Consider the following 15187-nt stretch of genomic DNA (forward strand, 5'->3'; position numbering starts at 1 on the left):
GCCATCCAAGTTTATTTTAATTTGCTGTGGCAGCCCTAGAAAACTAAGACAATAGCTAATCTATATTTATCCCAAGCTTGGCAGGTTGGCATCATCCAAGGGAGCAAGCAGCTCGCAGCAGCCTGGGGGGAGTAATGTTTGGGGACAGGATGTTTACTTACTGGCAACTTTTGAGGAGACAGAAGAAGGTTTTCTCTTTCTACCCAGGAAGGCATACTTCCTTTTACATTCCTCTATGTAGGGATCTTTTAAAAGAAAATCCTTATTGGATTCACTTACCTAGAGTGAAATTTTATTCCATAAGGATGTGCAGGCAAGGGTGGATGCCCAAAGATAGCAAGCTTGTCTGGAAAGCGATTATAATTCCTTTCCAAATTTCACACGCTGATGTGTGATGGTGTGAAGCAGGCTGACTGCGTCTCCTCTCCTTTCTGTGCTTCCGCTGGGGCCTTCCGGTGTCCAGCGCATTCCGGGTGCCTCTCACTGTGCAACTCCTCGTCCAGGTTGTATCCCAGCTCTCAGGCCACTTTCCACCAACAAAACTTACTTGTCCTACAGGCCAGCCCCTCGGGGCCCTATGCTCTTCTACGAGCCAGGGCATGGCAATAGATAACATTCAGCTACTCTAAGCTAATGTGCTACTTCTCTCAGAGACCACGAAGCCTTTAAGTCATGACTCTCAAGGGGAGGAGTGCTGATGAGCAATGTTGAAGGGGCTTTGGAGTCTCTGAGGTCAGGACTTAGATTCTTAAGTACACGAGATTTTTAGTCTAAGTTCAGCCACTGATGATCTGGGAGACCTTGGAGTCCACTTTTGAACCTCAGTTTCCTCAGTCCAATTCAACAAGTACTGTGCACCCACCATGTACACACCCATAGATGTGAAAGAGGGGTATAAAATGAAGATGGGATCCCGCTCTCTGAAGGCTGAAAGTCTAATGGGGCTAACACATGCGAACAACTTAAGGGGAAATTTGAGCTTGAAGGATGAAGAGAATTTTGGTTGGCAGAGAATGAGGAGTATGGCATTCTAGAATGAGGAACTGGCACGGACAAAGGCCTGAAGCTACATGGCAGGTGTTTCCATCTTGGGGAAGACTTCCCAGACAAGAATGATCCACTTGCTTCTCCGGCCTCTCCCACCACGATTACCTGCACCCCCTTTCTTTTGTTCTGCCTCTAATTCAGATCTTAAGCCTCTTGCTAAGGAGTTTGGACTTGTTTCTGTAAGAAACGGAGAGTTCTGGAAGATTCTTTCTAAAAACATTTTATAATGGAAAAATTTAATCATCTACAAAAAGGGAGAGAAGAGTATAATGAACCCCTATGTTCCCTTTGTTCACTTTCCAGAATTATTAACTCACAATCATTTTTTTCTATGTTACCCCTACCTTTTTTCTCACTCCCATATTATTTTGAAGCAAATCCTAGGCATCATCACATTTCTTATGCAAATATAACAGTATATCTCTCTAAAAGAAAAGGACTTTTGTTGAAAACATAAGGGGTATATCATTATCATGCTGAAAATAACAATGCCTTACTATCATCAAAGATTAAATTCACAATTGTCTTATAAATGTCCTTGTTTATTTTTAAAGTTTTGGTTTGATTCAGGATCCAAATAAGGTCCACAGTTGTGATTGGTTGCTATATCTCTTGTCTCTTTTTAGGCTATATAAATCCTGTGCCTCCACCTTTCTCTCAGTCTCTCCTATTTTTCCTTGTAATTTGTTTATTGAAGAAACCAGGTTGTTTGTCCTATAGAGTTTCCCACAGTCTGGAGTTTGCTGATTTCTTTCCTATGGTGTTATTTAAATCTTTCTTGGTCCTCATATTTCCTGTGACTTGATTGTTGGATGTGGAGGCTTGATTAGATGTAGGTTCCTTTCAATGTGGCAAGACTATTTCACAGAAGGTTCTGTGCTCCTCCATTAGGAGATATAGTATCTGGTCGTGTCATGCTTCATGACGTTGGCAGCCACTGATGGTCAGCGCCAAGATCCACGAACTCATTAAGTCATCCAATATGGTGATAATAGAAAAATCTATTATTTTTCAAAATATAATGTGTTGTTTTTTTGGCATCCTCCAGTGGAGATCAATGAAGTTTTGTGTTATCATTGTTTTGTTTTTGGTATCATTGTGAACTCATGAGTTTAAACACGACTCAATTCATTGCAATTACTCTTACTGACGTTTAAATTGTTCCATCTTTGGCCAGTGGGAACCTCATTAAGTGGTTCTGAGTCCTTTCGACAGGAGCCTGGTAGTCTTTGATAGCATCCTTGCTATCTGGTATAACAAGATATTCCAGGCTCATCTCATAATTTTCCTAATCCAGACCTGGAATTAGCCACTTCTCCAAGGAACCTTCATTCCTTTTAGTGGAAACGGAATTTAACCACCACAATCGGAGCACCTAGAAGACTCTTAAGCAGATACAGGTCTGCTTCTCCACGTTTGGAGGGGACCAGGCAATTTGGCCTGGCCTGAATGAATCCCAAAAGAGTAGCAAGATACTGTGAGAAGAGAAAAGATACCAGTGACCACTAGGAGTTACTGTAGCAGTCTAGGAAGAGACGATAAGGTTCTCAACCAAGGCTATAGCAGTAGAGATGGGAAAGAGGATTAGCACTGGGAGAAGTCTAGAGACTAAATTTATACAAGAGGATTTATCAACTGTCTTGACAGTTCAAGGCAGTAGGGGCCGGGGTGGGTAAAAGATAACAGACCTGGGTTCAAAGCCTCACTCTGTCACTTAACAATTGTGTGATCTACATCCCAGGACTTAACTTCTGAGACTCAGTGACCTGAACCACAAAATGGGAGCAGTACAGCCTGTCCCACGGGGTTGTTGGGATTAGATGAAGTTGCAGATGAAATGAACACAGTGTACTGTGTGATATCCAGTACAACCAAGAATTAGAAATGTGAATCTCTGCCCCCCCAACATGTCTAGTTTTATCTATATAATGAAAGAGTTGGCCCAGATCACATCAAAGCCTCTTCCAGTTCTGTCTGCTCCAGCCCTCCCTACTCCCACTTGCATTGCTCTCTGATAATGCCATGGAGCATTAATAATGGATCCTCCAGCATTCGCCTAAACCACATTTTATTGATTATTTTATTGAAAAAACGATATAACAAATTTAATGTTGCCAAAAGAAAAACAAATCATAAATTCTTCTGAGGGCTGTTTTTCTTATTTGACATCGAAGTTGACCAATTCCATTTTACAAAAGCTTAGAGTAATCTTTTAATTTAAAATTGCTGCCATAAGTGACAAATGCTGTTTGTTTTTAAGATGTTAAAAACTAACAAAGCACCTTAAATACTGATCGGTTAACTCAGAGCCTCTTAAAACACTATCCAAGATGGTCGTCCCGATCAATGATTTACATAGCACTCTGGTTTTAGAAGATATAATATTACTTTAAGTCAATTCCTTCCCAGAACTTTCCCTGCCCGTTACATCAGGAAATGACGTAGAGATATATAAACCTTTCTGAGAAATATAAACCTTTCTGACATGATTTGCTTTTCTAAGATCTTATTTTTGAGGGCTCTGTCAGAAGGATTTATGAATCAAGATTTTAAGGGTAGAAATAGCCATCTACCAGTTACTATAGTCACACTAACTGTTGATAAAGAGGGATTAAAATATTGATAATATCTTTCCTTTTTCCACTGCGAAGGCAATACAAATTATTTTTAAAAATTTCAGGCAAGACAAAAGAGCATAAAAACTGAAACTGACCCAAAGCTCACTTGCCAGAGATAACCGTGGTATCCTTGAGATCACCACTGTATCCTTCTAAACTCTTTTCTCCCCAGGCACTTGCATTAGCGTAATGTTTTCAATATTTCCTCCCAATGTACATTTTATTCCGTAGCTTGCTTTTTCAATATATTGTGAAATAAAAAGTTACAATATATTAGTTCAATATATTGTAACCATTTTTATGTGTCAGTACCTAAATGAACCACCTCATTGTTTCAAGCCGTTGCTTAGCATTGCCCAGCTGAATAAACGTAGACATGTGCTAGTTTATCTGACTAGCGCTTTATTGTTAGACATTTACATTGTTTACAGTGTGTCAATATTTTTAAAAGTCCTTAACCAAAACAAACAAACAAGACTGAATCAGGTCTGGAAGGTGATAGATACATTCTTGTCAATTTCTCTGTATGTTTATAGTTTCCATAATAAAAAAAAGTCAGTGCTTGAGTGCAGCTTTTAAAAACTGTTATAAAATAACAGACAACTGTCCCTTACTGATATTTAATTTTTTTTTCTTAAATTTAGAGTCCTGTCTGGTTTTTTTTTTAAGATTTTATTTTTCCTTTTTCTCCCCAAAGCCCCACAGGACATAGTTGTGGATTTTTTAGTTGTAGGTCCTTCTAGTTGTGCCATGTGGGATGCCGCCTCAACATGGCCTGATGAGCAGTGCCATGTCTGCGCCCAGGATTCGAACCGGCAAAACCCTGGGCCTCCGAAGCAGAGCGCGCGAACTTAACCACTCAGCCCCGGGGCCGGCCCCTAACAAAAACTTGGTTGTAAATTTCTGAATCTCAAAACCCATATCTCCCCTCTTTCCGGTAACCCTCCAAACTGAAACCCTACTCTCAGTGATGCAGCAATTTTCGATCCTTCAGCAGCCACACTGGCTTTGAGATTTTGGGTACCACAAGCCTTCTCTTGTCAATCTGTGTTCCTTTTCCTTCAAGCGAAAACTTAGGCCTTGCTTTTCATTTCAATCAGGAAACATGGTACCTCCCATCGAGAAGATATAGGGGAACGGTCACCTGTCCTCCAGTGTCACATCCACAGCACTAGACACAGTCCCCTGTTGGTCCTCCAGCACAAGGTCAGGGTGACTCTCCTCCGCCCCTCCTCTGTGTATAGTCAATGCTGCTGTACCTCAAGAGGGCTGGGTGCCTTCCCACCTCAAGGGTGAACAAGTGGACCTCACTGAACCAGCAAAGCACATGTTTGTAATATAACATGTCATCTTTTCCTTTCTCTGGTTTGTTTCTGGGTGTTCTTGAAGTCAATATAACCTTAAGCTTTACCATCATCCCTAAGGCTTCAAGAAGAATCTATTGTTATTTTTTAAGCTTATGTTCTTTTTGGCAACTGCTAAATAATTAAACGTTCCTATTTAGGCCAGAAAGTACCATGAGTATTTGTTGGATGATGAAGCTTGGGGATGTGCCAGCCTGGGTGATTTTTACCACCAGCCATGTCAAGGGCTGTTAGCCCTGCAGGGTTGATAACAACTGTTCACAGGATCCAGGTTTGATTTTAGTCAGGACTTCATGTCACTTCTATTAATTGCTTGGACTAGAACATAGTCCATATTTCAGAATCACCAGTGAAGGCAGAACACAGAGTCTGCAGGGTCAAGAAAACACCCATGCCATTCTTCAGTTTATCAGTGACTGATTTATACCCTCCACAGTCAGAGTCTGAATGTACTTAACTTTCTCAAACGTTACTGGGAAATTAAGTTGTGCTTTCCTTAGACTCAAATCACTTTTTATTATCAGGCTATTTTTAGTTATTCAGAGAATTCTCAAAAATGTTCAAATAGTGGCGATATCTTTAACTTCTCTAGCTGAGCTCAAAGGTGACATTTTCTTAATTGGCCAGAAAGTTTAAGAAGTTTCAGCTATTTCAAAGTGATACCCATGGGGGAAAAAAGGCTTACATTTTAAAAAGAAGTGTTTTATTTGTGCACAGTTCAGAAAAAGGGCTGATTTTAAAGTTTTGCTTTTGTAACCCCCAATGAAAACTAAAAGCCTGACTCATTTTTTTAAAAAGCTATTTGGAAACACTAGACATAAGCCCCTGATCGTAAGGAAGTTCGCTGATGTCTCATTTTTCAGTGATCCAAGGCAAACTTTGAATTAAGTCTTCATTTTGCCTGCCCTCAAAAATATGTCGTAAATAGTCAGTTCAACAAATATATTTTGAAGAACCCCTAAGTGTCACACAGTATTTAGCACTAGTGATACCACAGTAAACAAGAGGGACAAAATCCCAGGGAGGTGGGAGGGGTGAGGAATGGCAGGAGATAGACATTAAAGAAAAGTGGAGGCAAGAGGCAGATAAGGGCACTGGGAACACGGTGTTGGCAGGTGGAACAGACTGCAGTTTTAAAGAGTTGGTCAGGGTAAGTCTCATTGAGAAAGTGACATCTGAGCAAAGGTTTTAGGGAAGTGAGGGAATTAACCACGTGGCAATCTACGGAAAGTATGTTCCAGACAGAGGAACCAGCCACTGCATGCTGTAAGGAAGGCAGTGTGGCTGCTGCAGGGTGAGCAAAGGAGAGGAAGAAGCCCAGGTCCAAGAATGAATGAGGGAGCAGCCCATGCAGGTCTTGACGGTCACTTTAAGGACTTGGGATACACGCTGTGTGCAACGGGAAGCCACTGCAGAGCTGTGAAGAGAGCCACGACATCATCTGATCCATTTCCACTGGATCAACTGTTGCTACGGAGAGAACAGACCTTAGAAGGGAAAGGGCAAAGTTGGTGGACCTGAGAGGAGGCCACTGCCGTATCCCAGGAGGAAGATGATGGTGGCCCACACCAGAGTGACAGCAGTGGAGCTGGAAAAAGCGTTTGCCTTCTGTATATTTTAAAGGTAGGGCAAACGGGATTTCTGGAAGGATTGGCTGAGGGGTGTTGAGAGAAAAAGAGACTCAAAGATGACACATGATTTTCATCCTGAGCGACTAGAAAGTTGGAGTTGCCGTTAATCGAGATAAAGAAGGCTTCAGCTGGAGCCTCTTGGCAGGGGGAAGTCCAGGAGCTCAGATTTGGACATGTCGGGTGTGAGACGACTATTAGATATTTACTACTGATTTTCTTCTGACCAAGTCAAAATTCATCACCCTCAAAGAATATAAGTTCCCTACGGGTAGAGTTTTGTCCTTTGTGCTCATTGCTCTATCTCCAGAGTCTTGGACAGTGTTTAGCACATGTAGGTTCTCAATTAAATATTAATTTAACAAATATTTGCTAAGCAACCAGTGCGTGTCTTGATCTGTTCTACATGCTGGGGACACAGCAGGGACAAAAAGGCTAAAATTTCTGCTCTCGTGCACCTTGCGATCTAGTAGTGAAAGGCAGAGAAGCAAGCAAGTAAAATAAAATAAATCTTCTCTCTGCTGGTGCACCTGCTTAATAAACATTTGTGGAATAGGCACTCACGTGGCACTTGATGCACATTGTCATAACCTTATAAGGGAAGAAACTGAGATCCAAGGGATGGCATTCCAGGCCAGCCTGTCATACGCCCAAACCCCTTCTATTGTGGGGTTTCTCATATGGAGCAGCACAAATCCCATCCTCCCTGGATAAATAGGAGGGCTGCATTTCTCTTTGTACAAGCGCTTAGAGCAGAGTCTGCTCCACATATGCCTCTTTTTGAAGTGCCGTTCTAGGAAGGCTGCCTGGAAGTGTGCAAACCTGGGCCACTGAGCCCTCCCTAATAGATCCGAACCACGCAGCTGAATTGCTCTTGACATCTCAGGGCGTGTTCTCATATTTTGCCCCCTTTCACAATGGTGAGGGTACCTTCCCCACCAGCCATCAAGGGGCCCCACACTGTTTCATCTGAAAGGCTCAATTTGCAACCTTTCACAAAACTAAAATGGTGTCCTAAAAGAGCCTTTATATTCATATAAATTTGAGGCAGAATCTCTTATCCCTCCCCCCAAAATGAGACAATGAATTTTCCATTGCTAGCAGCAGCATCAAGGGAATGGTTTGGTCTTTACTTGCCCCAAATAATTTTAATTATGCCTCTCATCCAGCTATCCGATATTCTGTCCGTCTCACGCAACAGACCATCCTCAACCTCTCCCATATATCCTATGCAGAAAATTCTTAAATAGCCTCGGCACCCTCCTACTGTCCATTTCTTATCCAGTTCCACATGTAATTCAATATCACACTTCCTTCTCCAGCAACATTTCCTAGAATGTAAATGATGAAAGATCACTTATCCTGAAAAACTGATATTCTTTCTCCGGCTCAGACCTGTCTGAACAGCTCTTCAAAAAGGAGAAGTCCAGGGCTCTCTCTTCTTGGATGCCATCTCCATCACCACTGTAATTTTTAAGACACAGCATCTAGGGTTCCCATTGGTGGGTGATGGTCATATTCATCTTGATGCTGCCTCTCATGCAGCAGATCCATCAACAGCAAGAATTCCCATGACTGGCAGAGTGTGTGATCCGCCAATAACTTGCCTGTTTTCCCAGCCCAAGAAAGAGATGTTAAGTCCCTCTGATGAACAACTGGGCATGGAGACCCCCTCATGTTGTAATTCTGAGACATACTGAAATCCTCTCATAATATGACACCTTACGTTAACTCAGCAGCACGGCTGGAGTCTTAAATATTTCCCTAAATACATATAGACAACGCATTGTAGCTTTTGCATAGTGAATAAAGAGAGCATCCTTTTATCCTTACAATAATTGTTATTGTTCTTCCTAAAGAATCCAAATTACAGTACAAAGCAAGAATCATATATGTAGTGTGAAGTTTTTAACAATGAAATAAATGTTCAATGCCAGTATAATGGAATCATTCTGCGGTCTATCTATGGGATCACAAAAACTTTTCCATTGAAACCAAAAAGATTTCATAAGGGGCAGCCAGCACCAATAACAATCCATCTTGGACACAATAGTGAGAACATCATAATTTAAAAGGTAACATATATCTTAATAACTCCATATAAGGAAATAGAATGTGTTCTAACCAATGGGAAGTCCGAATGATAGCCTTAAGATTACAACCATGGCCAAAAAAGCAAAACAATTAAACAAACTCTTCTCTCCTCCAATTCTTTTCATGTTCAACACCTGCACTAAAGTTCTACCGTCCTTATTTCCTCCCTGTTGGAAAAGAAAATCAGGTGTCAGAATTTGGGCTGTACGTGGAAGATATTATCATCAAAGCTGTATTCCACCATGCATCCTATTTTGTATTGAATAGACATGTTCTCTAAATATCACATCTGGCAACTTCCCTCAATTTTTTCCACTTAACATTACCTATTCACGGATTTTGCCTGAGGTATAAAAGGTGCAAATTTCCACCACAGTTCAGTTGCTTAAAGGATTTTTTTTTATCTGCCTTGAAATTCTGTCTAATACACCGCTTCAGCTCTATATAGCCACAGCTTTCAAGTGATACCAATAGACCTATCCTGCAGGAATTATGTAAACCTTACATAATTAATATTTGTGAGATGTATTAAGATCCTGGCACAGAAGAGAGCATTGAAATCCAAAGCCATTCTATAACTTTCTTTTTTAATCGGCTTCCAGCTGGATTCTAGAAGGCTTCTAGTTCCAGCTCCTAAGCAAGAACTTTGTTATCACTTAAATATACTGTTTTTTTCTAAAGCAAAGGTCACAAGGGGGTCAGGTAAGGTAGCCTCAGGGAGGCCACAGAAATCCCACCAATTGTTCAGAAACACACAACAGTGCACAGTTAATGGATATGCAATCAGATTCAAAATGTTTCATGGGAGGGCTGCCTCTGAATCCTAATCTTTGTAATTGCCATCCACGAGAGACAGGCTCTGAATTCTCCCTGTCTTCCCATGAACAGATTGTTACTATCAAAATGGCGCAGGACAACTAAAGCTGGCTGAGGCAGGGTTCAAAATAAAGTTAATCCTCTATTAAACCCATTGCATGGATGAACTCCAGATGAAAGGGAGGATTTCTAAATAAAATACAGGATGCCCAGTTAATTTGGAATTCAAGATAAACAACAAAGAATCATTCCATTTAAGCGTGTCCCAAGTGTCGTGTGTGAGTTATTAGAATTCACTGTTTACTTAAAATCCAAACTAGCCTGGGCAACTCGTATTTTTATTAGCTAAATCTGGCCACAGTAGACAAAGGACAATTAAAACAGCTTATTTTCAACTGACAGTTTACCATCCTGCATCAATGAAAAACACAAAGGAAAAGAATTACAGGATTGTATTCTGTTTAAATAATTTCTATTACTTATAAAATGGCAAAGGTCTCAAGGTTTATAAACAACATTAAAACAGGTAAAAGAAATGGGCTATGTTGGTGTAAAGGATTATGATGAACAGTGAAGGACCCACTCATCGGAAAATCTGATGTTACAGCAATCCCTGACATTTAAATAATTTAAGCTGTGGCTTCAAAAAGTAATGCCATGAATTAATACACAAATCAGTCTTATCTTATAATCACCCTGCTTGCGCATTAACTGGATAACCTATTAGCCCTACTTTTGCAAGTAAAAATCAATCATTGCATAAGGCCCACATTCGCTACTTGCTCATCTCCTTTTAGAATCGTCACTGTCTTCTAAATGAAATATTAATTTTTCCAAGCACTTGTTTCATTCAATATCTTATTAACAAAGTAAATATTTGATTCCTAAACTAATATGTCCAATTTCAGTGACAGATGCTTCCCAAAGGAAGCAAACTATTGTAAATGCTATGGCAGGATGCCTGTCATTTGGGTGTTAAGACAGCCCAATTCCTTTAGTTTTCAAATGTTCCTCTCTATTGTTTTCAGTGGATGATTAACCCCCTCCCCACCCAAGGAAAATTACTGCTTAAAAAAGTCTGTTCAAACAGTATAAACACTTGGCCAATATTTTCCTTATAAAAACAGAAGCATAATTAGACCAAGCCCAAATGCTCAAGTTAAATTAGAGATCTGGCCATTATTGATGATGTTGAGTTCTGGAGAGAGCCATTCTGGATCATTCAGACACCAGGAGCTAAGCTGTTTGATCTGAATCATACAAAATTTGTGGCTCTGGGAACCTGATGTCAAAATTTAGGTGAGTTGGGCTTTTGAAATATAGCAGTTTGCAAAAGACTTTGTGGAAGAAATAAAGTCTTTGGTGAGACTTTACTTCTATTTATTACTGAGCATTTTTTAGACTGTTGTGCTAAATCGGAGCTGGCACATTATTAACCTTTTCAAGTTAGGCATTTAGGAGGCTCAGCTGAATATTTTCTTCATTTGCACATTAGGGTTTAACAGAACAGTTGGCACGTTGCTGGAATATTAGTTGAGATCTTTGATTTACGTTGGCCAAGCGCAAACATATAAACTCTGCTTTTGGCGAGGATGACCTAATCAGTGCTGAAGACGGTAATAACTATTAACAAGAATAAAAGCGACAACAGGTAACACTTACTGAGCGTTTACTACGTCCCAGGTACTGTACGTATATTCAATCATTCAACACTTTCAACAACCTTATGAGGTTTTATTCTCCCAATTTTGAGGATAGGAAAACTTAGAGCAGTTCAATTACTTGCCCTAAATTACACAATCGATAAGTAGTAAAACTTGGCTTTGTACCTAGGCAATCTAGCCACAGAATCTCCGTGCCACTCTGCAACACTGCCTCAGTAAATGTATCTGATAGCAATGAAGAGCTTCCATCTTCTCAGGCTGGGTTTCATGTGGAGCAGGTGTCGCTTTGTGACACAGACTTCAGGGGAACAGGAGGTAACTAGGTTAAAGGAATGCAAGCAACCCTTCACCCCTACTCCCAACCAACCAGAGGCCACCTCGCTGTTCCTGCAAACGTGCATGCATTTTTGGTTTAATTTTAATATGTTTATGATAGGGTTTATAATGCTTACGATAGGGCCCTGACGTATATCAGGACCTTTAGTAAGAACAGAGCCATAAATGCGTAGGGAGGGGTTATCCTTCAAGGATAAGGCCATTCTAGATGTTAGTCACCTGGAGAAGAGCTATGTGACAGGCCTAGAACACAAACAGGATCTCTAGCTGGGTGGCAGACTGTAACCTCACTCTCCTGGTCTTCATCACCCAGGGGCCAACGGGTCGGCCTGGCTAATGGGGTGGAGTGTGGTACTCTCCCTAGGAGGAGAGCAGGAAATGCTATGTGTATACTGAATGGATTTACCAAGCTAAAAAACTCCCCTGCCAAATCCCACTCCGGGCTCAAGAAATTATCATCTTAAGAGATTTACAGAAATTTTCCTGAAGCCTCTAAAACTGGAGAGGTGTAAAAAAAAAAATAAAAAAGGAAAAAAACAGAAAAGAAGCAACTACCTGGTGAAACTAATAGACCTTTGCCAAGGGAGCTCCGGATAAGCCACTGAAACACATGCCACTTTCATGGCAAGAGCCCTCACCTCTCTCCTTTACCAACACATCTATTTCTTTTCTAGAAAAATGACACTTTAGTTTCTGAAAACACCCTTCCTTGGGAAGCAAAAAAATCTCATGAGGTATTTATGCCAATTTTTATATTATTTTCCTAACAACTTATTGCAAGCAGTTCTGACAATACACTGGCCCCTAAAGAGATTCCTTCGGAGGCACAAAGGTCAGAGAGAAGGAAGAACCTTCAGGACTCTCTGGAAGATGTACACAGAAACATAGCTATGTCTTCCCGGGCTAGAGGAGCTCAAGAACTGGGAAGCTATGATCTTCTTGGCTCTGACCCCAAGACACGTGTGCACGGATGGGAACGAGGCTCCTCAGCTGGTCCACCAGCCGCTCCTCCTCGGTGAACGATGGCAATATTCCTGCCCCTAGAATAGCGGGCCTAAACTCTCAAACTGACCAAGAAGATAAAGTCTTGAGCTTCTTAGAAAAAAATGGTACAACCACTGCCCAGTGGCATTAATCTGGGTTTTGCCTACTGTGAGAGCTGTCAAAAAAAAAAAAAATTAAAATTAAAAAAAGGACAAGCCACGAAATAAAATTAGCACAAATCTACCTACTGGCTCACTCAAGGTTTTCTGAGCCTCGAGTCTTATGAAAAGATTTCCAGAGAGGAGAAAGCAAAGGCAGCTTTCATGTCATTTCCTAAACATTTCTTGCTTCGAGAATTACGAGAATTGCCACACATGGCAATCCCGGGTCTTAGAAGGCGCCTGTTACACCTGCTGGGATCCAGGCGCTCCCAGCCCGGCGGAGGTTGTGCAGCCAAAACCGCCCAAGAGTGTTCGGGAACAGCCTGCCGACACGTCTCCAAATCGTACAGACACCAGAGCGAAAACGGAGTTTTCTCAGACGTTCAGCAAGAGGAGGGAAAAAAAAAACACGCTATAGCCTCAAGTTGGGAAAGTTTTCCTCAAAACAGCATTATCCTTTGAAACCCCTAGCTTCTTTTCAAGGGACTGTAACGACTTGTCCACGATTACAGGAACCCAAGCAATTCAGGAAAAAACAAATACACGGACTGCAAGCGTGAATCAAATCGGCGTGTGCTATGTGGCTTATCTAAACAAGACAGTGTCCGCACACTCGGGCTACTTCTTCCACCGGTGCTGTATCCATAGTCACTTGCCCCTTGTCGGGCTGCATTTTCTGGAAAAACTGGGTACCCCAACTCCAGACTCAAAGCATTGTTCTGATTTTCTCTCCTGCTCCCCACCTCCAAGCCGAGCTCAACCCTCTTGCTCCCTCCTCCCCAGGCCCCTGCCAGAGGCTGCCCCGAGACGCCGGAGGCGCGCTTGGGGAAGCCGTCCCCAGGAAGTGTGTGTGTGTGTGTGTGTGTGTGTGTGTGTGTGTATGTATGTGTGTGTGTGTGCGTGCGTGTTTGGGGGGGCGAGTCAGGGGATGCTAGTTGTAGCCAAATTCCCAGTTTCTGAGATGGCACGCAGTTTTGGAGGGTTCTAATCCACAAGATACAACTGCAAACTCCCAGCGGTGATCGCGAGCTTGAGCTGGGTCGGGGAAGCTGCCCTTGTGAGGGTTAGGGTAGCATCGTCCCCAAGCGTAACTAGGAAGGGAAGCCGGGGACCAGAGACCGCCAAGTCTCGGGGAACGCACAGCCATTGCTTGAAGCCTTCCCAGATGCGATTCCCGCTACTTCTCCCGCGTTTTCATCCCTTCCCGGGGCCAACCGCGCCAAGAAGTCCGGTGTTCGTCCCTGGCAGGGAGTGCTCGGAGACCTGAGAAGCCTCGAGTCGCAATCAGTGTCGCCCACCCGGGGTTCGAACGCATCGCGCAGCCACCTGTTCCACAAAGCCCAGAGTTTCTGCAGGCGCGGGCTGCGGCAGGAAGGACCCTGTCATCCCCTTGGTCCCGCACCGCCCAGGATCTCTAAGGGCGCACATCCCCCCAAAAACAAGTGCGCACATACCTTCGCGCAACCCCGGAGGCTGGCACCACTCTGGCCACCCGCGCGCGGCGACTTACTTCCCGGTCTCCCCGCTTCAGCCCCGGCCCCAGCGCTGGCTGCCGGGGTCCATACCGCGCCCGGCCCCTCCGGCAGGATGGCGCCCCAAAATACCTGCTGTGAAGATGCAGAGAGCGAAGAGAGTCTTGCAGCCCATGGTACCCTGGTGCTCGATGCCGAGCCCGACGCGGGCGGCGGGAGAGTTTGCCGGGACTGACGGAGCGCACGGGGCGCTGGCGGCTCCTCGTCCGCCGGGCTGGCTGCGGCGGGAAGCGGGAGGCGCGGGCGGCTCGGGCGGCGGGCGGGGAAGCGAGGCGGACGCGGCGCGGCTCCGTCAGCTGCGCGTCCTCCGGCGCCCGGCGCGCTTCTGCTCCATCCCAGCCGCCCGACCGGGGCCGCCTCCGCCACCGCGCCTGCCGCGGACAAACCCCTCCCACCCGGGCCCCGCGGCGATGACAAGGCCACCCCCTGGCCTACCCTCTCCCAGCGGTCGGGTCCCGGGAGCCCCGGCCCAGGGCGGCCTCTGCTGGACAGTCAGGGCGCGAGATCCGAGTTTTCACTGGGTTCAGCAAACGTGTGGAGCGTCTAGCATGGTGCTGGAACTGAGGGGATGCAAAGAAGTGTGAGCAGATCTCTGGCTCAGGAATTTATATCAGCTTTTCTTACATGAGCTTACAACCTCTGAACAGGTGATCATATGCCATTTTAGGCGTCACCTCGAAAAGCCAAGGTCCCACCCTTGTAAGAGAGCATGCACATTTCTTTCCAAGTACGAAAAACTTTTCATTTCTCCCAGTGTTCCTGCGTGTGAATTAAACTCTCACACACATTCAGCCCCACTGCCCTCCCTGATGCCTGAGCTAAGATGTCTGCTATCCTATTCAGCTTCTAACTAGAAGAAATAGTACTGATGTCAGGCAACAGTGATCCTTGAATAACTATGAGCCAGGCACCGTTCTAGGTGTTGTATCATGACTCCTTCTAA

General features: G+C 43.6%; 1 protein-coding gene across 1 annotated transcript in view; it reads right to left on the reverse strand.

Moving 5' to 3' along the window:
* Window positions 1–14889, reverse strand: part of PARM1 (prostate androgen-regulated mucin-like protein 1) — a 108130-nt gene extending 93241 nt beyond the window's left edge. The window contains exon 1 of the mRNA XM_008521956.2: window positions 14317–14889. Within this exon, the coding sequence (XP_008520178.1) occupies window positions 14317–14359 (43 nt within the window). The 5' untranslated portion in view covers window positions 14360–14889. The remainder of the gene's footprint in view (window positions 1–14316) is intronic.
* Between the last annotated feature and the right edge of the window lie 298 nt (window positions 14890–15187).

This window comes from Equus przewalskii, chromosome 3, assembly GCF_037783145.1.
Source record: "Equus przewalskii isolate Varuska chromosome 3, EquPr2, whole genome shotgun sequence".
NCBI lineage: Eukaryota > Metazoa > Chordata > Mammalia > Perissodactyla > Equidae > Equus > Equus przewalskii.